Consider the following 26,902-nt stretch of genomic DNA (forward strand, 5'->3'; position numbering starts at 1 on the left):
ACATCTGAGCAAATTTGTTTTTAACAAGGGAATAATTCAGAAAGAAGAAAACATTCAAGATTGCTTTTCCTCTATTTCCTCTATTTACACACACACTATCAGCTGTTGCCCATTTGACAAACAGTGCTTGTCTTTGTGATCTTTAAGTACCTCCAGATCAAGACTGGTAACAATGCAAATATGAGGATTGAGCCACAGTCTCCACCCAGTCTGTCCGTATCACATATATCTCTTCATCTCCAGCAGTGGCAGATTCAGTAAGGTTTCCACCATGGCAGCTGTGGAAAGTGTCTTCCTGTTGGCTCTCATTTCAGGTGAGTGAAGTACTTATTCGCTGTTGGACAATGGATCGCCTGCTGTCTTCCCATCATCTAAACTCTGCGTGTGTCTCTCAGCTGTTGGTGGCCAGTCCCTCACCTCCTCAGAGGCTGTGGTCAGGAGCGCCGCAGAGTCCGTCACACTGTCCTGTAAGGTGGATGGACTTCCTCTTGCATGGCTGCACTGGATTCGTCAGAAACCAGGAAAAGGACTGGAATGGATCGGACGTATTGACAGTGGAACTGGAACAGTATTTACCCAAAGTCTCCAGGGCCAGTTTACCATCACCAAAGACACTTCCCGAAATGTTGTGTACTTAGAGGTGAAGAGTCTGAAAGCTGAAGACTCTGCACTTTATTATTGTGCTCGTGAGGCACAGTGACACAAGAGCAAGCAACGCTGAACAAAATCATCACAGAGCTTTTCAAAGAGCGACCCTCCCTCCCCTCCCTCCACTGTAATGTCTACTTACCACAGTATAAAGTATTACATCACCATGAATACAGACTGAACATCCATATATAATTCAATTTGCTTAATGAATAACCAAGCACAAAAGATCTACTGAGTGAGCAGTTCAACCATTCACAATGATGACACGCTGTATATTTGATACAAACAACACTCGCTAACATTTGTAGAAACATTATAAATGTGAAACATTGACCTCTGCAGTACTGTAGGAAATAAACATCAACTAAATGTCACCTAAAGTCATTCAGAATTCACAATAATATACAGTAGTTGTAAAGTCCTTTCCACGTTTATACAGAGATTGTGTCGTCTCTACTTGAACCTGTAGGGGGCGGCCAAACTCCTTAGATGTACAATCAAGCACTACTCACAGTTCACCAAACACGAGTTAGAGTCCAGACCAACTTCACGCCCTGTGAGGAGGAGTCAATGCAAAACTTGGATGTCTTCCTCCTCTACATATGTGACTGCAGAGAGGCTGACAGAGAACAGTGGACACACACTTTAGCATGATGGACTACAGGACAGGACTGCTGCTTTTAGCTGTCTGCTGGGCAGGTGAAGCTCTACACATCTGGATCTGATGTTTCCAATGATGTCAAGAATGCACTTCAATGTATATAATGATCTTTTATTATCTTGACAGGTGTTGCTGCTCAAACTCTGACACAATCTGAAGCAGTGGTTAAAAACCCTGCAGACTCACACAAACTGACCTGCTATGTCTATGGGTTCACACTCAGCAGCTACTGGATGGGCTGGATCAGACAGGCTCCTGGAAAAGGACTGGAGTGGGTTGCTACTGATAATAGTGGCAGTGGTTACCACTCTCAGTCAGTCAAGGGCCGGTTTATCATCTCCAGAGACAACAGCAGACAGCAGGTGTATCTGCAGATGAACAATCTGAAGACTGAAGACTCTGCTGTTTATTATTGTGCTCGAGAGCCACAGTGACTGAAGTTGTGAAGCAGCTGTACAAAATCCTACTGAACTCACACTTTGAGAACACTCACTGTCTCACATCACTGACAGCTCTTTGAATCCTTAAAAACTGTACAAAGTTTGATATTTCTCCCTCTTAAGCCCAAAATACTAACCAGAGCTACAGCTGGAATAAGATATAGAATAAAAAATAAAATGAATATCGCATATTTAGGAAAATATTGATAATGAAATGTCCACATGAACAAATAAACAAAAGATGATAGAGTTAATAAATTAAGAATATCTCCCATATTTAGGCAAAGGAATGAACTGAAAATCAACCAGAACCTGATATTGAACAATAGAATAACCAACACTAATAACACCACCACTGTAAACACTCACATGTTCTTTTGTTTTGCATGATATTTTGCTCCAGATGCATGGAATCACAGATGCTGGCTGAGATGTGGGAGGAGTTTGCAATAAACAAATTGTGTGAGGGAGACAGCTCCCATCATATTTAAAGGGCTTTCATTGCTTTGAAGCCATACTAAGCACGCTGTAAACATGGCTGACATGAAGCTAACGCTCTTGCTCGCTGCTCTGTTTGTTTGCACGGGTGTTAAAGGTTGGAGCATAACCGAGTCTGGACCGGTGCTGAAAACACCTGGAGAATCCCACAGACTCACCTGCACAACCTCAGGGTTAAGTTTTAGTAGCTCAGTGTGGAGCTGGATCAGGCAGGCTGTGGGTAAAGGACCAGAGTGGATCGCTTACATAGACACAGCTAGTACTCCCATCTCTTACTCCCAGTCAGTCAAGGGCAGATTCACCATCTCCAGAGACGACTCCAGCCAGAAAGTCTACCTACAGATGAACCATCTGAAGGCCGAGGACACTGCAGTGTATCACTGTGCAAGAGGAACACAGTGGGAAACAGTAACAGAGACAACATACACAAACCACTTCCTCTATTTAGCTGAAGCACTGGAATGTTAGTCAGTTGTTGTCAGTTATTTGACATCAGAGTAGTTTAATCATGACCCACTCTCTTTTTTCTAAACTATTTATATTGAACTATTGATTTGTTTGTGTAATGAGCATATATAATGTAGAAATGAATACAGTAAATTACACAAAACCAAACACTGCCTCATAAACAAATAAATAGATGAACTGATCCAAAACTTCACCATGAAGCTGAGCTGTACTAATATGTTATGGTTATTATAATTATAATTATAATTATAATTATAATTATTATTATTATTATCATTATTATTATTATTATTATTATTATTATTATTATTATTATTATTATTATTATTTTATAATGTTTTACTGGAGACAGAAGTTTAGAGAATAGTTTCATTCCTCCAGAGTCAAATGTAACATATTTTCCTGTTTAAACCTATGAAGGGTAGATTGAGTTTGTTGTACATTGATGGCCATGAAATGACAAAAAAATCAACCAGTGATCTTTGCTGTTGTGCTGTGTGACAAAGGCTTTGTGTATAAAAATATCCTGTATGTTTCTTATATGTAAATACATGAACAAAATTAATTTTGCAGTTCTACATTTTGCCAAGAATGCACTTCAATGTATATAATGATCTTTTATTATCTTGACAGGTGTTGCTGCTCAAACTCTGACACAATCTGAAGCAGTGGTTAAAAACCCTGCAGACTCACACAAACTGACCTGTACAGTCTCTGGGTTCACACTCAGCAGCTACTGGATGGGCTGGATCAGACAGGCTCCTGGAAAAGGACTGGAGTGGGTTGCTACTGATAATGGTGGCAGTGGTTACCACTCTCAGTCAGTCAAGGGCCGGTTGATCACCTCTAGAGACAGCAGCAGACAGCAGGTGTATCTGCAGATGAACAATCTGAAGACTGAAGACTCTGCTGTTTATTATTGTGCTCGAGAGCCACAGTGACTGAAGTTGTGAAGCAGCTGTACAAAATCCTACTGAACTCACGCTTTGAGAACACTCACTGTCTCACATCACTGACAGCTCATTGAATCCTTAAAAACTGTACAAAGTTTCATATTTCTCCCTCTTAAGCCCAAAATACTAACCAGAGCTACAGCTGGAATAAGATATAGAATAAAAAATAAAATGAATATCGCATATTTAGGAAAATATTGATAATGAAATGTCCACATGAACAAATAAACAAAAGATGATAGAGTTAATAAATTAAGAATATCTCTCATATTTAGGCAAAGGCATTAAGTGAAAATCAACCAGAACCTGATATTGAACAATAGAATAACCAACACTAATGACACCACCACTGTAAACACTCACATGTTCTTTTGTTTTGCATGATATTTTGCTCCAGATGCATGGAATCACAGATGCTGGCTGAGATGTGGGAGGAGTTTGCAATAAACAAATTGTGTGAGGGAGACAGCTCCCATCATATTTAAAGGGCTTTCATTGCTTTGAAGCCATACTAAGCACGCTGTAAACATGGCTGACATGAAGCTAACGCTCTTGCTCGCTGCTCTGTTTGTTTGCACGGGTGTTAAAGGTTGGAGCATAACCGAGTCTGGACCGGTGCTCAAAACACCTGGAGAATCCCGCAGACTCACCTGCACAACCTCAGGGTTTAGTTTTAGTAGCTCAGGGTGGAACTGGATCAGGCAGGCTGCGGGTAAAGGACCAGAGTGGATCGCTTACATAGACACAGCTAGTTCTCCCATCTATTACTCTCTTTTTTCTAAACTATTTATATTGAACTATTGATTTGTTTGTGTAATGAGCATATATAATGTAGAAATGAATACAGTAAATTACACAAAACCAAACACTGCCTCATAAACAAATAAATAGATGAACTGATCCAAAACTTCACCATGAAGCTGAGCTGTACTAATATGTTATGGTTATTATAATTATAATTATAATTATAATTATAATTATAATTATAATTATAATAATTATTATTATTATTATTATTATTATTATTATTATTATTATTATTTTATAATGTTTTACTGGAGACAGAAGTTTAGAGAATAGTTTCATTCCTCCAGAGTCAAATGTAACATATTTTCCTGTTTAAACCTATGAAGGGTAGATTGAGTTTGTTGTACATTGATGGCCATGAAATGACAAAAAAATCAACCAGTGATCTTTGCTGTTGTGCTGTGTGACAAAGGCTTTGTGTATAAAAATATCCTGTATGTTTCTTATATGTAAATACATGAACAAAATTAATTTTGCAGTTCTACATTTTGACTAAACAGCAACTGAGAGCAAAGTCCAGTCCAGTTGTGTCCTTCCTCCCTGTGAGGAGGAGTCAATGCAAAACTTGGATGTCTTCCTCCTCTACATATGTGACTGCAGAGAGGCTGACAGAGAACAGTGGACACACACTTTAGCATGATGGACTACAGGACAGGACTGCTGCTTTTAGCTGTCTGCTGGGCAGGTGAAGCTCTACACATCTGGATCTGATGTTTCCAATGATGTCAAGAATGCACTTCAATGTAAATAATGATCCTTTATTATCTTGACAGGTGTTGCTGCTCAAACTCTGACACAATCTGAAGCAGTGGTTAAAAACCCTGCAGACTCACACAAACTGACCTGTACAGTCTCTGGGTTCTCACTCAGCAGCTACGGGATGGGCTGGATCAGACAGGCTCCTGGAAAAGGACTGGAGTGGGTTGCTTATCATGATACTGCCAATGGTTACTACTCTCAGTCAGTCAAGGGCCGGTTTATCATCTCTAGAGACAACAGCAGACAGCAGGTGTATCTGCAGATGAACAATCTGAAGACTGAAGACTCTGCTGTTTATTATTGTGCTCGAGAGCCACAGTGACTGAAGTTGTGAAGCAGCTGTACAAAATCCTACTGAACTCACGCTTTGAGAACACTCACTGTCTTGAATCATGAAAAGCTTAGGCTGTATAAAATGACCTCAGAAACAAATGAGCTCATGTTAAAAACACAACAAGTCCATAATGTTCTTCCTTTATAATCCACATACAGTTTCCTGACACTGCACCTCCTCAGGTGTTGTTGGTGGAATTGTTGCTCTTATCTAAAAAGGAAAAAGACACAGTACTTCATTCACAATAACAATTCAAAATACATTAAAAATCTATTTTGATACTTTATTATTTATTCATTATGTGTACATTACAACGTACCAGCTCATAAATGTCATAATGTATATTGTATCCCATTCACTAGTTTATACTCTATAGATTTATTTACTTCAAGTTTTATACTCAAACGAAATATGGCAAAAAATGTTTCATGTATATCTTTATTTTTTTATTTATTTTTTTATTTTTTGTGCTATTTGTTTTTATTGAAGCGAACATTTTACATGACATTGCACATACAATTATAGGATAAGATGTATCATGTTTATCTTTATGAAGGAGCTCAAGTCATCTCTAAGTTCTGATGATCTGATGGTGGTTTGCCTTCTCATCTGCAAGAAGAATCAGTCCAAATCAAAGAAATCCTGCAAGTCATCAATTGACTAATTATCAGATTATGTGTTTGTTTTCCTGCCATGACTGGGTTCTGTTTGCAAGAAAAAAATAATAAAATCCCAAGAAGTAGAAGAAACTGAATCAACTCCTGCACTGTTCTCTTGCACTACATCTCTTGAACAAAGATATTACTCCAGAGAAGCGACCACAAACTCTGATGGCCACACACCATATTTTGACTATTCATCATTGCGAGGAGGAGTCGATGCAAAACCCTGCTGTGTTCCTTCTGTATTTGAAGAAGTGAGATCAGACTCCTGAGCAGATCATCATGGCTTCAGCTACGTGTGTCACATTTCTAATGCTGTCAGCTTTGACTGGTGAAGGACGCAACATATCTTTCATTCACTGCTTCAGACTCTGACTCAGTCTGAAGCAGTGGTAAAGCAGCATGGAGACTCTCACAAACTGACCTGTACATATGCAGGAATATCAGATTCTAGCGCTCATATTGGCTGGATCAGACAAGCTGAAGGGAAAGGACTGGAATGGATCGCCTACATTTCTGCTCCGAGTGGTAGCACTATATCGTATTCCCAGTCTGTGAAGAACCGCTTCACCATTTCTAGAGACAACAACATGGACCAGGTGTATCTGCAGATGAACAGCCTGAAGACTGAAGACTCTGCTGTTTATTATTGTGCTCGAAAGCCACAGTGACTGGAGTAGATTGAGCAGCTGTGCAAAATCCTTAATTTCTCACCCTCCCGTACTCTATCAAGTCACAAACATGATAAACTGAGTTTAAATGATAATTAATGTTGATAGACATTCTGGACTTCGTAAATGTCTCACAAAATTCAAATGAAGTCTTTAGAGCGACTCATGTAGAATAAGTGAGGGCCAGCACATCCTCTCCCCCTGAGAGAATTAGCAGCACTGGATTATTAACAGCTATTATAAATATAAATCTCTCTCTATATATTTACCTTCAACAGAATTATTCTTGATTCACAGTAAAAATAAGTATTTTTCTCAACTCCACTCAAACAGAAAGTATTCTGATAAGCAGAAACAATGTTTTTCCTCTTCTTGTCATGTGATATATGAACTAACTAACAAACTCTTGTGCACATTTCATCAACCAGTCGTGACTTTTCGTCTTTGTTCATATGAACAAATATTGATGATGAGGCCCATGGAAGTTTTCATGAAGTTTGACAGCCAGAATCCAGTCTAACATGTCTGACACAGTCTGCAGTATCATAAGCTGGCTGTAATACCAGCAGACAGCAGGTTGAAGTGAAGTGTTACAGTGAAGCTCAGTAAGCTGTTTCTGCAAATGACTCAAATCTACTTCATCCATTTGCTTCTCTGTTATATTCACGTCAGTATGTCATGTGCTCAGTATGTAAATGACTCAGTCTCCATGTTCAGATATAAAGACTTCATATCCGCCTGTCAGACGAGGTTAAAGAGGAACAGAAGCTTCCATCTCTTCAGCTCCAACACAATCATGTTCTGTGTGACTTTGCTGCTGCTGCTGCTGACTGCTGGATGCTGTGAGTGTCTCAGAGTTGGACTGCATCAGCATTTCTCCCTTTGCAAAGGAACTGGCTAATTTCTCACACATATTTCTTTTTTAAACAGGTGTGAAGTGTGAACAGCTGACACAGCCAGCCTCTGTGAGTAAGCAGCCAGGTCAACGTCTGACCCTCTCCTGTCAGGTCTCTTATTCTGTTAACAGCTACTACACAGCTTGGATCAGACAGCCTGCAGGGAAAGGACTGGAGTGGATTGGAACAAAACAGGCATCAACTTCATACTACAAAGATTCACTAAAGAACATCTTCAGTATCTCCTTAGATGCTTCCACCAACACAGCGACTCTGTACGGACAGAATATGCAGCCTGAAGACTCTGCTGTGTATTACTGCGCTAGAGATCCACAATGATACAAACCATCAGTGGACCTGCACAAAAACCCCTCAGCTGGAGACACATCCTGTGCAAGCAGCACTTTCAGGGCAGAGACTGAGGACTGAATGCAGCTGTGTGTGTTTGTCCCAATGAGACACAGAGGAATAAACAAAGCAAAACTTAGTGTGATTGTGTTTCTTCCTGACAAATAAAGAAGTGAATGATAGGAGACTATTGATGTCTGTCTTCTTGTAGCCCAGATCAATAAAGTGCGAGTGCATTACAGATTCATGTCCCCAATATTAACAGATCTTTGATAACATGCGGTTGATCATGGACTCATCTGAATGAAACTATGATGAAACTGTTAATCTTTGTCCAAAAACTCAAAAACATGTGTGATATCTACAAAAGCTGTGACTCACACATCATCATCTGAGATCTGGACAGTGAAACTTGTTTGTGTAACATGTTCCTCTATTTAAACCTGTAGGGGGCGGTCTATGCAAACTCTTCCTTCTTTATATACCAACAACCAGTGACATTTGTGACAGAACAACTGGAACTTTGAGCAGAAAACTCTTCATCCCACTGTTTATAAGATGATTGTGTGCAGTTTGTTCTTTCTAGTAACTCTTCATGGTAAGTCAGGGATTTGTGTAGTTACACACTTTAAGCTTTCTGTGTCACTGACTCACATGAGAGTTTAACATTTGATGGATGTCCTTTTCTTTGCTTATAGGAGTGTTAGGTGACATCAAACTGGACCAGTCTCCCTCTCAGGTGAAGAGACCTGGAGAGACAGTGAAGATGTCATGTGTCATATCTGGGTTTGACATGACAAGTTACTATATTGGTTGGATACGGCAGAGACCAGGGAAAGCTCTGGAGTGCAGGCAAGAATGAACGCAGGTTCAAACTCTGCTCTCTATAGCAGCTCCTTTGAAAGCCGTTTCACGCTGACTGAAGATGTGCCCAGCAGCACTCAGTACCTGGAGGCCAGGAGCCTGACAGCAGAGGATTCTGCTGTTTACTTCTGTGCTCGAAGAGCACAGTGACTGAAGACAGTGGAGCAGCTGTGACCGAAGATGCTGCTGAGATTATGGATGATTTAATTGTGCTCGAGAGCCACAGTGACTGAAGTTGTGAAGCAGCTGTACAAAATCCTACTGAACTCACACTTTGAGAACACTCACTGTCTCACATCACTGACAGCTCTTTGAATCCTTAAATACTGTACAAAGTTTTATATTTCTCCCTCTTAAACCCAAAATACTAACCAGAGCTACAGCTGGAATAAGATATAGAATAAAAAATAAAATGATTATCGCATATTTAGGAAAATATTGATAATGAAATGTCCACATGAACAAATAAACAAAAGATGATAGAGTTAATAAATTAAGAATATCTCTCATATTTAGGCAAAGGAATGAACAACATACACAAACCACTTCCTCTATTTAGCTGAAGCACTGGAATGTTAGTCAGTTGTTGTCAGTTATTTGACATCAGAGTAGTTTAATCATGACCCACTCTCTTTTTTCCAAACTATTTATATTGAACTATTGATTTGTTTGTGTAATTAGCATATATTATGTAGAAATGAATACAGTAAATTACACAAAACCAAACACTGCCTCATAAACAAATAAATAGATGAACTGATCCAAAACTTCACCATGAAGCTGAGCTGTACTAATATGTTATTATTATTATTATTATTATTTTTATTATTATTATTATTATTATTACCATCATCATCATCATCATCATCATCATCATCATCATCATCATCATCATCATAATCTTTATTATTATTATTATTATTATTATTATTATTTTATAATGTTTTACTGGAGACAGAAGTTTAGAGAATAGTTTCATTCCTCCAGATACAAATGTAACATATTTTCCTGTTCAAACCTATGAAGGGTAGATTGAGTTTGTTGTACATTGATGGTCATGAAATGACAAAAACAATCAACCAGTGATCTTTGCTGTTGTGCTGTGTGACAAAGGCTTTGTGTAGAAAAAGATCCTGTATGTTTCTTACATGTAAATACATGAACACAAAGTAATTTTGCAGTTCTACATTTTGACAAAACAGCAACTGAGAGTAAAGTCCAGTCCAGTTGTGTCCTTCCTCCCTGTGAGGAGGAGTCAATGCAAAACTTGGATGTCTTCCTCCTCTACATATGTGACTGCAGAGAGGCTGACAGAGAACAGTGGACACACACTTTAGCATGATGGACTACAGGACAGGACTGCTGCTTTTAGCTGTCTGCTGGGCAGGTGAAGCTCTACACATCTGGATCTGATGTTTCCAATGATGTCAAGAATGCACTTCAATGTATATAATGATCTTTTATTATCTTGACAGGTGTTGCTGCTCAAACTCTGACACAATCTGAAGCAGTGGTTAAAAACCCTGCAGACTCACACAAACTGACCTGTACTGTCTATGGGTTCACACTCAGCAGCTACTGGATGCATTGGATCAGACAGGCTGCTGTAAAAGGACTGGAGTGGGTTGCTTATCACAATAATGCCAATGGTTACTACTCTCAGTCAGTCAAGGGCCGGTTTATCATCTCCAGAGACAACAGCAGACAGCAGGTGTATCTGCAGATGAACAATCTGAAGACTGAAGATTCTGCTGTTTATTATTGTGCTCGAGAGCCACAGTGACTGAAGTTGTGAAGCAGCTGTACAAAATCCTACTGAACTCACACTTTGAGAACACTCACTGTCTTGAATCATGAAAAGCTTCAGCTGTATAAAATGACCTCAGAAACAACTGAGTTCATGTTAAAAACACAACAAGTCCATAATGTTCTTCCTTTATAATCCACATACAGTTTCCTGACACTGCACCTCCTCAGTTGTTGTTGGTGGAATTGTTGCTCTTATCTAAAAAGGAAGAAGACACAGTACTTCATTCACAATAACAATTCAAAATACATTAACAATCTATATTGATACATTATTATTTATTCATTATGTGTACATTACAACGTACCAGCTCATAAATGTTATAATGTATATTGTATCTCATTCTCTAGTTTATACTCTATAGATTTATTTACTTCAAGTTTTATACTCAAACGAAATATGGCAAAAAATGTTTCATGTATATCTTAATTTTTTTATTTTTTATTTTTAATTTTTTGTGTGCTATTTGTATTTATTAAAGCAAACATTTTACATGACATTGCACATACAATTATAGGATAAGATGTATCATGTATATCTTTATGAAGACGTTGAAGTCATCTCATCTGGGAGGCAGTAGTCGAGTCGGTAGAGCTTCCGCTTGAGAACCGGAGGGTTGCCGGTTCAAGTCCCTGCCGAGGTGCCCCTGAGCAAGGCACCGATCCCTCAATTGCTCCACCCTCTGCGAAGGGTGGTAATATAATGTAATGTAAGTCGCTTTGGATAAAAGCGTCTGCCAAATGATTGTAGTGTAATCTCTAAGTTCTGATGATCTGATGGTGGTTTGCCTTCTCATCTGCAAGGAGAATCAGTCCAAATTAAAGAAATCCTGCAAGTCATCAATTGACTAATTATCAGATTATGTGTTTGTTTTCCTGCCATGAATGGGTTCTGTTTGCAAGAAAAAAATAATAAAATCCCAAGAAGTAGAAGAAACTGAATCAACTCCTGCACTGTTCTCTTGCACTACATCTCTTGAACAAAGATATTACTCCAGAGAAGCGACCACAAACTCTGATAGCCACACACCATATTTTGACTTTTCATCATTGCGAGGAGGAGTCGATGCAAAACCCTGCTGTGTTCCTTCTGTATTTGAAGAAGTGAGATCAGACTCCTGAGCAGATCATCATGGCTTCAGCTACGTGTGTCACATTTCTAATGCTGTCAGCTTTGACTGGTGAAGGACGCAACATATCTTTCATTCATTGTTAAGGTTATTTGGTTTTGTTCTCATCAAGCTGTTTTCTCTGCAGGTGTTTGGAGTCAGACTCTGACTCAGTCTGAAGCAGTGGTAAAGCAGCATGGAGACTCTCACAAACTGACCTGTACATATGCAGGAATATCAGATGATGACGCTGATATCAGCTGGATCAGACAAGCTGAAGGGAAAGGACTGGAATGGATCTCCCACATTTCTGCTCCGAGTGGTGGCACTAAATTGTATTCCCAGTCTGTGAAGAACCGCTTCACCATTTCCAGAGACAACAACATGGACCAGGTGTATCTGCAGATGAACAGCCTGAAGACTGAAGACTCTGCTGTTTATTATTGTGCTAGAGAGCCACAGTGACTGGAGTAGATTGAGCAGCTGTGCAAAATCCTTCATTTCTCACCCTCCCGTACTCTGTCAAGTCACAAACATGATAAACTGAGTTTAAATGATAATTAATGTTGATAGACATTCTGGACTTCGTAAATGTCTCACAAAATTCAAATGAAGTCTTTAGAGCGACTCATGTAGAATAAGTGAGGGCCAGCACATCCTCTCCCCCTGAGAGAATTAGCAGCACTGGATTATTAACAGCTATTATAAATATAAATCTCTCTCTATATATTTACCTTCAACAGAATTATTCTTGATTCACAGTAAAAATAAGTATTTTTCTCAACTCCACTCAAACAGAAAGTATTCTGATGAGCAGAAACAATGTTTTTCCTCTTCTTGTCATGTGATATATGAACTAACTAACAAACTCTTGTGCACATTTCATCAACCAGTCGTGACTTTTCGTCTTTGTTCATATGAACAAATATTGATGATGAGGCCCATGGAAGTTTTCATGAAGTTTGAGTGCCAGATTTTTTCCTCCTTTTTTTTTTTTTTTTTTTTACATGGGTTAATTGAAACAAATCCAAATCCAGTCTAACCTGTTTGAGACTGAGGACTGAGGACTGAGGACTGAATGCAGCTGTGTGTGTTTGTCCCAATGAGACACAGTGGAATAAACAAAGCAGAACTTAGTGTGATTGTGTTTCTTCCTGACAAATAAAGAAGTTAATGATAGGAGACTATTGATGTCTGTCTTCTTGTAGCCCAGATCAATAAAGTGCGAGTGCATTACAGATTCATGTCCCCAATATTAACAGATCTTTGATAACATGCGGTTGATCATAGACTCATCTGAATGAAACTATGATGAAACTGTTAATCTTTGTCCAAAAACTCAAAAACATGTGTGATATCTACAAAAGCTGTGACTCACACATCATCATCTGAGATCTGAACAGTGAAACTTGTTTGTGTAACATGTTCCTCTATTTAAACCTGTAGGGGGCGGTCTATGCAAACTCTTCCTTCTTTATATACCAACAACCAGTGACATTTGTGACAGAACAACTGGAACTTTGAGCAGAAAACTCTTCATCCCACTGTTTATAAGATGATTGTGTGCAGTTTGTTCTTTCTAGTAACTCTTCATGGTGCGTCAGGGATTTGTGTAGTTACACACTTTAAGCTTTCTGTGTCACTGACTCACATGAGAGTTTAACATTTGATGGATGTCCTTTTCTTTGCTTATAGGAGTGTTAGGTGACATCAAACTGGACCAGTCTCCCTCTCAGGTGAAGAGACCTGGAGAGACAGTGAAGATGTCATGTGTCATATCTGGGTTTGACATGACAGATTACTATATTGGTTGGATACGGCAGAGACCAGGGAAAGCTCTGGAGTGGATGGCAAGCATGAACGCAGGTTCAAACTCTGCTGACTATAGCAGCTCCTTTGAAAGCCGTTTCACGCTGACTGAAGATGTGCCCAGCAGCACTCAGTACCTGGAGGCCAGGAGCCTGACAGCAGAGGATTCTGCTGTTTACTTCTGTGCTCGAGAGCCACAGTGACTGAAGACAGTGGAGCAGCTGTGACCAAACCTCCACAGACAACAAGCAGGGAAATGATCTCACAAAAGTACTTCATGTTGCATCAACATACACTATATACACACATTTAAGGTATAATGTATTCATTTTATACATTTAATTATTAAAGTATAAATATGAATCTATCAATGATTATCTTGAAGAATCAATTTAGTGAACCACAATAAAAACTAGTTAAGTTATTGGAAATAAACAAAGAGACGGAGAGATTGCTCTGTTTTTATGTAGAGGTCATTACTTATAGGTTGGATTTAAATTTATACTTTAGAGAATTGAATGAGTTGAAGATGTCCCACGTTGCCTTTGATAAACACTATGTGTGTGTTACCTGGGACATGATGAACTGTATATTAACTATTCAAGGCCTATAGGCTTGTTGTTATGTTAATGCTGATAGTTATTCTTCTTAAGACATGCAAACATGCAAGAGAATATGAAGATGAGGAGGAAGTCCAGTCCAGTTGTGTCCTTCCTCGCTGTGAGGAGGAGTCAATGCAAAACTTGGATGTCTTCCTCCTCTACATATGTGACTGCAGAGAGGCTGACAGAGAACAGTGGACACACACTTTAGCATGATGGACTACAGGACAGGACTGCTGCTTTTAGCTGTCTGCTGGGCAGGTGAAGCTCTACACATCTGGATCTGATGTTTCCAATGATGTCAAGAATGCACTTCAATGTATATAATGATCTTTTATTATCTTGACAGGTGTTGCTGCTCAAACTCTGACACAATCTGAAGCAGTGGTTAAAAACCCTGCAGACTCACACAAACTGACCTGTTATGTCTATGGGTTCACACTCAGCAGCTACTGGATGCATTGGATCAGACAGGCTGCTGGAAAAGGACTGGAGTGGGTTGCTTATCACAATAATGCCAATGGTTACTACTCTCAGTCAGTCAAGGGCCAGTTTATCATCTCCAGAGACAACAGCAGACAGCAGGTGTATCTGCAGATGAACAATCTGAAGACTGAAGATTCTGCTGTTTATTATTGTGCTCGAGAGCCACAGTGACTGAAGTTGTGAAGCAGCTGTACAAAATCCTACTGAACTCACACTTTGAGAACACTCACTGTCTTGAATCATGAAAAGCTTCAGCTGTATAAAATGACCTCAGAAACAACTGAGTTCATGTTAAAAACACAACAAGTCCATAATGTTCTTCCTTTATAATCCACATACAGTTTCCTGACACTGCACCTCCTCAGTTGTTGTTGGTGGAATTGTTGCTCTTATCTAAAAAGGAAGAAGACACAGTACTTCATTCACAATAACAATTCAAAATACATCTACAATCTATTTTGATACATTATTATTTATTCATTATGTGTACATTACAACGTACCAGCTCATAAATGTTATAATGTATATTGTATCTCATTCTCTAGTTTATACTCTATAGATTTATTTACTTCAAGTTTTATACTCAAACGAAATATGGCAAAAAATGTTTCATGTATATCTTAATTTTTTTATTTTTTATTTTTAATTTTTTGTGTGCTATTTGTATTTATTAAAGCAAACATTTTACATGACATTGCACATACAATTATAGGATAAGATGTATCATGTATATCTTTATGAAGACGTTGAAGTCATCTCATCTGGGAGGCAGTAGTCGAGTCGGTAGAGCTTCCGCTTGAGAACCGGAGGGTTGCCGGTTCAAGTCCCTGCCGAGGTGCCCCTGAGCAAGGCACCGATCCCTCAATTGCTCCACCCTCTGCGAAGGGTGGTAATATAATGTAATGTAAGTCGCTTTGGATAAAAGCGTCTGCCAAATGATTGTAGTGTAATCTCTAAGTTCTGATGATCTGATGGTGGTTTGCCTTCTCATCTGCAAGAAGAATCAGTCCAAATTAAAGAAATCCTGCAAGTCATCAATTGACTAATTATCAGATTATGTGTTTGTTTTCCTGCCATGAATGGGTTCTGTTTGCAAGAAAAAAATAATAAAATCCCAAGAAGTAGAAGAAACTGAATCAACTCCTGCACTGTTCTCTTGCACTACATCTCTTGAACAAAGATATTACTCCAGAGAAGCGACCACAAACTCTGATAGCCACACACCATATTTTGACTTTTCATCATTGCGAGGAGGAGTCGATGCAAAACCCTGCTGTGTTCCTTCTGTATTTGAAGAAGTGAGATCAGACTCCTGAGCAGATCATCATGGCTTCAGCTACGTGTGTCACATTTCTAATGCTGTCAGCTTTGACTGGTGAAGGACGCAACATATCTTTCATTCATTGTTAAGGTTATTTGGTTTTGTTCTCATCAAGCTGTTTTCTCTGCAGGTGTTTGGAGTCAGACTCTGACTCAGTCTGAAGCAGTGGTAAAGCAGCATGGAGACTCTCACAAACTGACCTGTACATATGCAGGAATATCAGATGATGACGCTTTTATCAGCTGGATCAGACAAGCTGAAGGGAAAGGACTGGAATGGATCTCCCACATTTCTGCTCCGAGTGGTGGCACTAAATTGTATTCCCAGTCTGTGAAGAACCGCTTCACCATTTCCAGAGACAACAACATGGACCAGGTGTATCTGCAGATGAACAGCCTGAAGACTGAAGACTCTGCTGTTTATTATTGTGCTAGAGAGCCACAGTGACTGGAGTAGATTGAGCAGCTGTGCAAAATCCTTCATTTCTGACCCTCCCGTACTCTGTCAAGTCACAAACATGATAAACTGAGTTTAAATGATAATTAATGTTGATAGACATTCTGGACTTCGTAAATGTCTCACAAAATTCAAATGAAGTCTTTAGAGCGACTCATGTAGAATAAGTGAGGGCCAGCACATCCTCTCCCCCTGAGAGAATTAGCAGCACTGGATTATTAACAGCTATTATAAATATAAATCTCTCTCTATAAATTTACCTTCAACAGAATTATTCTTGATTCACAGTAAAAATAAGTATTTTTCTCAACTCCACTCAAACAGAAAGTATTCTGATAAGCAGAAACAATGTTTTTCCTCTTCTTGTCATGTGATATATGAACTAACTAACAAACTCTTGTGCACATTTCATCAACCAGTCGTGACTTTTCGTCTTTGTTCATATGAACAAATATTGATGATGAGGCCCATGGAAGTTTTCATGAAGTTTGACAGCCAGAATCCAGTCTAACATGTCTGACACAGTCTGCAGTATCATAAGCTGGCTGTAATACCAGCAGACAGCAGGTTGAAGTGAAGTGTTACAGTGAAGCTCAGTAAGCTGTTTCTGCAAATGACTCAAATCTACTTCATCCATTTGCTTCTCTGTTATATTCCCGTCAGTGTGTCATGTGCTCAGTATGTAAATGACTCAGTCTCCATGTTCAGATATAAAGACTTCATATCCGCCTGTCAGTGGAGGTTAAAGAGGAACAGAAGCTTCCATCTCTTCAGCTCCAACACAATCATGTTCTGTGTGACTTTGCTGCTGCTGCTGCTGACTGCTGGATGCTGTGAGTGTCTCAGAGTTGGACTGCATCAGCATTTCTCCCTTTGCAAAGGAACTGGCTAATTTCTCACACATATTTCTTTTTTAAACAGGTGTGAAGTGTGAACAGCTGACACAGCCAGCCTCTGTGAGTAAGCAGCCAGGTCAACGTCTGACCATCTCCTGTCAGGTCTCTTATTCTGTTAACAGCTACTACACAGCTTGGATCAGACAGCCTGCAGGGAAAGGACTGGAGTGGATTGGAACAAAACAGGCATCAACTTCATACTACAAAGATTCACTAAAGAACATCTTCAGTATCTCCTTAGATGCTTCCACCAACACAGCGACTCTGCACGGACAGAATATGCAGCCTGAAGACTCTGCTGTGTATTACTGTGCCAGAGACCCACAATGATACAAACCATCAGTGGACCTGCACAAAAACCCCTCAGCTGGAGACACATCCTGTGCAAGCAGCACTTTCAGGGCAGAGACTGAGGACTGAATGCAGCTGTGTGTGTTTGTCCCAATGAGACACAGAGGAATAAACAAAGCAAAACTTAGTGTGATTGTGTTTCTTCCTGACAAATAAAGAAGTGAATGATAGGAGACTATTGATGTCTGTCTTCTTGTAGCCCAGATCAATAAAGTGCAAGTGCATTACAGATTCATGTCCCCAATATTAACAGATCTTTGATAACATGCGGTTGATCATAGACTCATCTGAATGAAACTATGATGAAACTGTTCATCTTTGTCCAAAAACTCAAAAACATGTGTGATATCTACAAAAGCTGTGACTCACACATCATCATCTGAGATCTGAACAGTGAAACTTGTTTGTGTAACATGTTCCTCTATTTAAACCTGTAGGGGGCGGTCTATGCAAACTCTTCCTTCTTTATATACCAACAACCAGTGACATTTGTGACAGAACAACTGGAACTTTGAGCAGAAAACTCTTCATCCCACTGTTTATAAGATGATTGTGTGCAGTTTGTTCTTTCTAGTAACTCTTCATGGTTAGTCAGGGATTTGTGTAGTTACACACTTTAAGCTTTCTGTGTCACTGACTCACATGAGAGTTTAACATTTGATGGATGTCCTTTTCTTTGCTTATAGGAGTGTTAGGTGACATCAAACTGGACCAGTCTCCCTCTCAGGTGAAGATACCTGGAGAGACAGTGAAGATGTCATGTGTCATATCTGGGTATCGCATGACAAGTTACAATATTCATTGGATACGGCAGAGACCAGGGAAAGCTCTGGAGTGGATGGCAAGAATGAACACAGGTTCAAACTCTGCTAGCTATAGCAGCTCCTTTGAAAGCCGTTTCACGCTGACTGAAGATGTGCCCAGCAGCACTCAGTACCTGGAGGCCAGGAGCCTGACAGCAGAGGATTCTGCTGTTTACTTCTGTGCTCGAGAGCCACAGTGACTGAAGACAGTGGAGCAGCTGTGACCAAACCTCCACAGACAACAAGCAGGGAAATGATCTCACAAAAGTAATTCATGTTGCATCAACATACACTATATACACACATTTAAGGTATAATGTATTCATTTTATACATTTAATTATTAAAGTATAAATATGAATCTATCAATGATTATCTTGAAGAATCAATTTAGTGAACCACAATAAAAACTAGTTAAGTTATTAGAAGACACAACACCTTCATAAGAAATTAATTTGATTATTATTCAGACACGTAAGACGGTTGGGAAAAAGAACCCAGTTACTTTTGTCTCTAACATCTGAGATGACATCTTCCAGTCTGACCAATGTCTGCAGCCTTCTGTCCAAAATGAGAAAAGAGACAGAGAAGAAAGCAGATGAGCTCCTGAGACAAAGAGACGGAGAGATTGCTCTGTTTTTATGAAGAGGTCATAACTTATAGGTTGGATTTAGATTTATACTTTAAAGATTTGAATGAGTTGAAGATGTCCCACGTTGCCTTTGATAAACACTATGTGTGTGTTACCTGGGACATGATGAACTGTATATTAACTATTCAAGGCCTATAGGCTTGCTGTTATGTTAATGTTGATAGTTATTCTTCTTAAGACATGCAAACATGCAAGAGAATATGAAGATGAGGAGGAAGTCCAGTCCAGTTGTGTCCTTCCTCCCTGTGAGGAGGAGTCAATGCAAAACTTGGATGTCTTCCTCCTCTACATATGTGACTGCAGAGAGGCTGACAGAGAACAGTGGACACACACTTTAGCATGATGGACTACAGGACAGGACTGCTGCTTTTAGCTGTCTGCTGGGCAGGTGAAGCTCTACACATCTGGATCTGATGTTTCCAATGATGTCAAGAATGCACTTCAATGTATATAATGATCTTTTATTATCTTGACAGGTGTTGCTGCTCAAACTCTGACACAATCTGAAGCAGTGGTTAAAAACCCTGCAGACTCACACAAACTGACCTGTACAGTCTCTGGGTTCACACTCAGCAGCTACTGGATGGGCTGGATCAGACAGGCTGCTGGAAAAGGACTGGAGTGGGTTGCTACTCATAGTGGTAGCACTGCTTACTACTCTCAGTCAGTCAAGGGCCGGTTTATCATCTCCAGAGACAACAGCAGACAGCAGCTGAATCTGCAGATGAACAATCTGAAGACTGAAGATTCTGCTGTTTATTATTGTGCTCGAGAGCCACAGTGACTGAAGTTGTGAAGCAGCTGTACAAAATCCTACTGAACTCACACTTTGAGAACACTCACTGTCTTCAATCATGAAAAGCTTCAGCTGTATAAAATGACCTCAGAAACAAATGAGCTCATGTTAAAAACACAACAAGTCCATAATGTTCTTCCTTTATAATCCACATAGTTTCCTGACACTGCACCTCCTCAGGTGTTGTTGGTGGAATTGTTGCTCTTATCTAAAAAAGGAAAAAGACACAGTACTTCATTCACAATAACAATTGAAAATACATTAACAATCTATTTTGATACATTATTATTTATTCATTATGTGTACATTACAACGTACCAGCTCATAAATGTCATAATGTATATTGTATCTCATTCTCTAGTTTATACTCTATAGATTTATTTACTTCAAGTTTTATACTCAAACGAAATATGGCAAAAAATGTTTCATGTATATTATTTTTTTATTTTTTTATTTTTTATTTTTTTTGTGCTATTTTTTTTTATTGAAGCAAACATTTAACATGACATTGTGCATGCAATTATAGGATAAGATGTATCATGTTTATCTTTATGAAGGAGCTCATGTCATCTCTAAGTTCTGATGATCTACGTGTGTCACATTTCTAATGCTGTCAGCTTTGACTGGTGAAGGACGCAACATATCTTTCATTCATTGTTAAGGTTTTTTGGTTTTGTTCTCATCAAGCTGTTTTCTCTGCAGGTGTTTGGAGTCAGACTCTGACTCAGTCTGAAGCAGTGGTAAAGCAGCATGGAGACTCTCACAAACTGACCTGTACATATGCAGGAATATCAGATTCTAGCGCTGATATCAGCTGGATCAGACAAGCTGAAGGGAAAGGACTGGAATGGATCGCCTACATTTCTGCTCCGAGTGGTAGCACTATATCGTATTCCCAGTCTGTGAAGAACCGCTTCACCATTTCTAGAGACAACAACATGGACCAGGTGTATCTGCAGATGAACAGCCTGAAGACTGAAGACTCTGCTGTTTATTATTGTGCTTGAGAGCCAGAGTGACTGGAGTAGATTGAGCAGCTGTGCAAAATCCTTCATTTCTGACCCTCCTGTACTCTGTCAAGTCACAAACATGATAAACTAAGTGTAAATGATAATTAATGTTTATAGACATTCTGGACTTAGTAAATGTCTCACAAAATTTCTCACCCTCCTGTACTCTGTCAAGTCAAGCACAGAGCATTCACCCGCCCACCCACCCATCCATCTGTCTGTCTGCATGTCTAATCGCTCGACCTCCTGCCAGTCTATTCCTACATTTTCTTTCCACTCATCCACCCAAATATCCATCCATTATTTTGTGTTTCTTGTATACAGTATGCTCTTTAGCTACAGTCAGCACCCAGCAGCAGAACTCTGTGAGTGTGTGGAAGCTACACACTTATACAACAGGAAAACAGAGCTCAACTGAAAACTGAAAAATGTTCTATTTATAGCAGAGCCCTCGAGGTAAGAAATATGTCTTTTAATCCTTCTATATACTGTAGTTTGCGTAGTATATCACTATTGTAAACACTGTGCATGAGAGATTTCCAGTGGAGTTTGGTTTTTGTATCAGTGTGTATCATTGTGGCACTATGGGGGCCACTAAGAAAGATGCCTATACAAAAACCAAAGTGCAAAAACCTCAAGTTTATGCACATTTGTGATGAGAAAATCGGAGAGGAAAAACATATTTGTGTATCTTGTCTTTATATCATGACGTAACGCTTATGTCATGATGTTTGTGAGTTATTTAGTAGGCAAAAGTTTGGGTTATTACACAGATAAAAGAATACGTCTTCCAGTAAATGTTACTTATAGATCTGCTCATGTATCAATAAAACATTAAAACATTTAGGATGACTGTAATATATTATATTACCCACATGATAAACCATGTTACTGTTTATTTCATGCATTTACTGAAGTTTTAGTGTGGTTTTTAGATGCTCAGGGTTTTTGTTCAAGCACTGAATGGAGATGTATCACTGTGTTACTTTGACCTGTGGGGTCGTGGGACCAAAGTCACCGTTTCTTCAGGTAAGTCACGTTTGATCAGAATATCTACTGTTCACCAGGATATTTTACATTTATACCTTGAAAGTGTCAAGGTCAAGTGTCCTGAGGGTAGAGAGCAGATTTGGTGTCTTTGTGGTTTTCGGTTAAGGTTAGACAGATGAAAGATATTTGATGCAACAGGTTTTTAGAAAGCTGAAAAAAACCCCGTAACTATACAGTTTGATATTAATTTATGAAGGTAAAATGTAACTGCTGGTGATGAATGTCTGCATCTGTGTAGAGCCTTTATTATCCTTTAGTTTGTTTTCTTTAGTATACTGTGTGTAAACAATAGTTGTTAAATATGAAATCTAAAACACGTCCTTCACTTAACAATTGAATAGACACCAGCAAGTAAATATTTTCAAGAAACTTGTTTTAAAACGACAAAGTGCAAATATACTACAGGTCAAACTTGATCATCGGAACGTTTTCAATGAATTATTTCACTGAAAACGTTACATTTTCAAGTAATTAATTGTTTGTCCTGTGGACGTCGATCAAACTGTGTCACATTAATGTTTTTCTTGAGTAATCTTCCTTTATTTAAATCAAAAATAACTTTGATTTGATAAGTCTTCTGTTTTTGCAACTTGCCATTAATCCATTTTTTTTAATAATTTCAAATGTATATTGTAATTGTAATTTGTGAAATTATTAATTGAAATTTCCAAATTTTTCAAAGATCTCTACAGCAGATGCATGTTGAAACATAGTGATACTAATATTGTTGATATGATTACAGTGACAAAAATGCAGTTTGAGAGATTCGATAAATTGTGTTTGAATGTAAATATCTGTGTGCATTTAGTTTTCTTTTCTTTTTTTACAATTTAGATGTCTTTGTATTCATGTGTTATAACACCTTTTACAACTTCTTTACACAGTTCAAACCCCAACAACACCACCGTCTGTGGTCCCTTTGCATCAATGCAGCACTGGGGCTGGAAATACAATCACACTGGGATGCCTCGCATATGGCTTCTACCCAGAAGCTGTCACTTTCCAGTGGACGAGTAGCAGTGGCAGCGAATTGTCTTCTCAACAATATCCCTCGGTTATGAGGAACAACGCTTATACGGGGGTCAGCCTGGTCCATGTAGCGAGATCTCAATGGGATTCCAGGAGCTCTTTTCGTTGTTCTGTAAATCATGAAGGAACCCCTCAAACAGTGACTGTAGAAAGTATGTGATAGTAAAAATGTTACGTCTTTCTAAGATTTATATACTCATTGAAGACAATCATTTTGATATTTATATCTGACAATGAATGACCTCTATACCTATGTTTCCCCTTGTTCTCAGATTCTGTATTTCACCCAGAAGTAACTTTACTCTCAGTGCCAAATGGAGATACCCAGTCCCTCATATGCATGATTGAAGACTTTCGCCCTGTAACCTTGTCAGTCAAATGGAAGAAAAATAACCAAGAGCTGAACGGTTTCAACAAGTGGTCCACCCTGAAAACGGGTTCCCTCCATTCTGCTGTCAGTGTCCTGAAGGTCAACAAGACAGAGTGGGACAGTAACGATGTCTATAGCTGTGAGGTCATTCACAGTGGAAAAACCATTACAAAGAAAGCCTCAACAGGTACAGTATGAGCCAGGTTGTCACTATCTGAATGTAATCTAGCATTGAAAGGATTAGGACAGAATGGTGTCTTTCTCCTGTCATGTGGACATGGACGTGTGTTCTCTCTCTGTCACTCCCTCCTGTAGCTCCTGTGACAATGACACTGCATCCTCCAAGAGCACACGTGATCTTCAAGAACAACCAGGCAGAGTTTGAATGCACCATTACTGGAGTGGACAACGACATTGTATCCAACACTAGAATCAGTTGGCAGGTTAATGGGCAAAATGTCAGCAGTGATACAAATCTACCGCTAAAGAAGGAAGGAAAACTTTACAGCAAAACCAACACGCTGATTCGCAGAGACTGGGCCACTGTTAACAAAGTCCGCTGTTATGCCCTGTGGGAGGACATGACACCAGTTATTCAAGATCTCTCTCTCCACAAAGGAGGTATGTTGCCATCTGATGTTACTATACTCACTAAACTACACACACAGACATGTCATATAGGCATAAGGCTCATATATCAGCCTCCATGGTAAACCAAATATCTGTTTCAGATGGAAAGGACCTTAAAGTAACAGTCTATGTGCCTCCAGAGGAGGAAATCAGCCAATCAGGCTCCGTCAGTCTGGTGTGTCTGGTCTCCAGTGCCTCGCAGTGTGATTACTACATCACCTGGTCAGAACAAGTTGGCAATAAGACTGGGAGCTACACTGACGGCATCACCTTCCCACCAAGGGAGACCCAAAATGGCTTCTCGGTTACAAATGTTTACACCACCACCAAGGAAAAGTGGGAAAAGAATGTAGTTTTCTCCTGCAATGTTTGGTATGCTGGCGCCGATTATGCTGTCAAACCAAGAGGAGTGTCTAAGGAGCAGCGTAACACATGTGAAAGTAAATAGGCTTCACCTTTAGACGTGGTCTTTTGTGTATGTTGCCCTTCTGTCTCTCTGTGGAAAACGTTCACTCTGTGATGGCTTTGTACGTGTCACTTTGGTTTTTGTCGTCGTGTTATGTGCTTAATGTTGTACCTGTGCAAGTCACTGCATTGTCAGTGTGATACGTGTTTCAATAAATGTTGCAGCATGGAGACGCTTTTTGTTGAATGTCCTTGATTTGACTTAAATGCAAAGTAAGAGCAAAGAAAGTGAAAGGTTTGTGTCAGCAGAGAGCTCACATACTGTACTCAGTTTCACACATGCTGATCATGCAAGTAGTTTAATTGCTATATTATAGATACTATAATACATATTCCAAGATTAAATTCTGGTATAATTTCACTAATATAAAACACACACACATACACATTTACAGAATACCTCAGCTAATCTCATGTACCTTCTCCTTCGTAGAGCTGCCTACGGATTGTGCTCTAAACTGCACAGACAATGACGTGGACTATGATGAGTTCAGCAGTCTGTGGTCCACAGCCTCGTCCTTCATATTCCTCTTCATATTCTCTCTCTCCTATACCATGATATTCAGCCTGATCAAGGTAAACGAATGACAGGAAGCAGCTTCTAGCACCAATAAGAAGAACAATATGGGACAGACGGGGACAGCCTGTAGATTTGTAGGGGGGCCTGCAGGGGTTAATCACGAGTGCGAGGGTGACTGCTTTTTATTTGTAACTGTTTAGCTGTAGTTTTAAATTGTTTTTTAACTACATTTTCGTTGTTTCTTTCAGATGCAGAGACAGTAAAGGGAGTCGTAGCCGATCGGCATTTTGGATTTTTTGTTTTTACAAATGGAAGTCGTAGAAAAACAAGCAAAACAAAGTTACCTATATTTCCTATATGAAATGATACCCAAACCTAATGTTGCTAAGGAATGATTTAGTTTTTGTAACAACTTTCAACTTGTTAATTAACATTCCATTGATATGTAAATGAGATGTATCTGTGGCAGTTTGTAAAGTAAATATCACCACATTTATTATTGGGCTTTTATGGCCATGTCTGTAAGTGGGCTTTCTTAAACTAAGGGGGAGAGACAACTGAATACAGATGTAACATGTGTTCAAACGTGTAAATGACTCCAACTTGGTATGATACTGTCTTTGTAAATGCTTTTGAGGTCTTTTGTGCTCTCACTTCTGTTATCAGTTAAGTGAAGGAGGTATTTGTGTTTCCTGTGGCTTCTAAAGATATCTTCCCTAGAGAGCTTCCCCTCCCTCCCCCACCCCACACACAAACAGTCAGAGCTACAAATAACCTTCCTCGAAACAAGACAAACATCATTTGGTGTGTGTCCATTGGTATATCAAGTGTTTGTGCTGATTGTCTTACTGCAATTACATATGACAGCCATAGCATAGATAGATCTTCATATACATATGGTATTTTATTCTTTTTATTCTTTTGTACATTGACTACAGCGTATGGTAGTGGATGTGCAATATTTAAGCTTAGATGTATTCGTTGTGTTGAACTGGATGGCATAATAAATGTTTTCAGTGCATATAAGATAAATGTTTGATGTGTTTTCCTTTTTAGTGGTGAGAACAGTTACTAAGGAAATCTACACATTCATTTTAAGATGCTTTGCTGCATGACAACATGGAAGATACCAACAAATGGAGTGGATGAAAATTAAAGTCACATCAGCATCAGGCAGTTACAATAGAACGGTGCTGGCAGTAGACTTTGTAATTGTAATTTCTTTTTTATTGGCTTTCATTGGACTTCTAGACTTTTCATGTTTTGCTAGACTGGACAAAACATTTAGTCTCACAAAAAAAAAGAGCTTTTTTCCACAAACGTCTCTGTTCTATAAATCATCATGATAATAATTTATGTGATCTAAATACATAATAAATACATTTATACAGCTTTTAGAATAATTTTCTAAAATAAATGATTGCTCCTTTAAAATTCTTGTTTTGTTTGTCTCCAAAATAAAACATTTTCAGGGTAAAAAGGTCAAAACATTTGGTTTAAAAGGGACTTAAAATCTATCCTGTTCTTAATGTATTTTTCAGTGCTGAGTCATAACAAATATAGAATGACGGTTATATATTTGTAATGACTGTGTTGACACAAGCCTCACCAGTGACTCACCAGTACAGGGGCCCTGACGTACAGGAGGGGGCAGTATTAGCTAGATTAAAAGTGACAGATAGGTGAAAAATACATCCATGTGCATACTTCATACACATGTTAATCCACAG

At 39.0% G+C, this 26,902-nt stretch overlaps 1 protein-coding gene and 1 gene segment (V, D, J or C); both read left to right on the forward strand.

Moving 5' to 3' along the window:
- The first annotated feature begins 262 nt into the window (after positions 1–262).
- LOC142988032 (uncharacterized) overlaps positions 263–26,902 on the forward strand; it is a 49,139-nt gene continuing 22,499 nt past the window's right edge. The window contains exons 1-2 of the mRNA XM_076137029.1: positions 263–314; positions 396–686. Coding sequence (XP_075993144.1) covers positions 272–314; positions 396–686 — 334 coding nt within the window. The 5' untranslated portion in view covers positions 263–271. The remainder of the gene's footprint in view (positions 315–395; positions 687–26,902) is intronic.
- On the forward strand, positions 18,358–25,486 carry LOC142987993 (immunoglobulin gamma-1 heavy chain-like). The segment is given in 10 exon segments: positions 18,358–18,434; positions 18,535–18,847; positions 20,973–20,982; positions 22,095–22,137; positions 23,043–23,339; positions 23,460–23,744; positions 23,873–24,178; positions 24,289–24,627; positions 25,086–25,228; positions 25,421–25,486. Coding segments are annotated over 10 exon segments (1,791 nt in total).

Source organism: Genypterus blacodes, unplaced genomic scaffold, assembly GCF_046128005.1.
Source record: "Genypterus blacodes isolate CSIRO-AG114 ecotype Tasmania unplaced genomic scaffold, CSIRO-AGI_Gbla_v1 ptg000291l_1, whole genome shotgun sequence".
NCBI classification, from domain to species: Eukaryota; Metazoa; Chordata; class Actinopteri; order Ophidiiformes; family Ophidiidae; genus Genypterus; species Genypterus blacodes.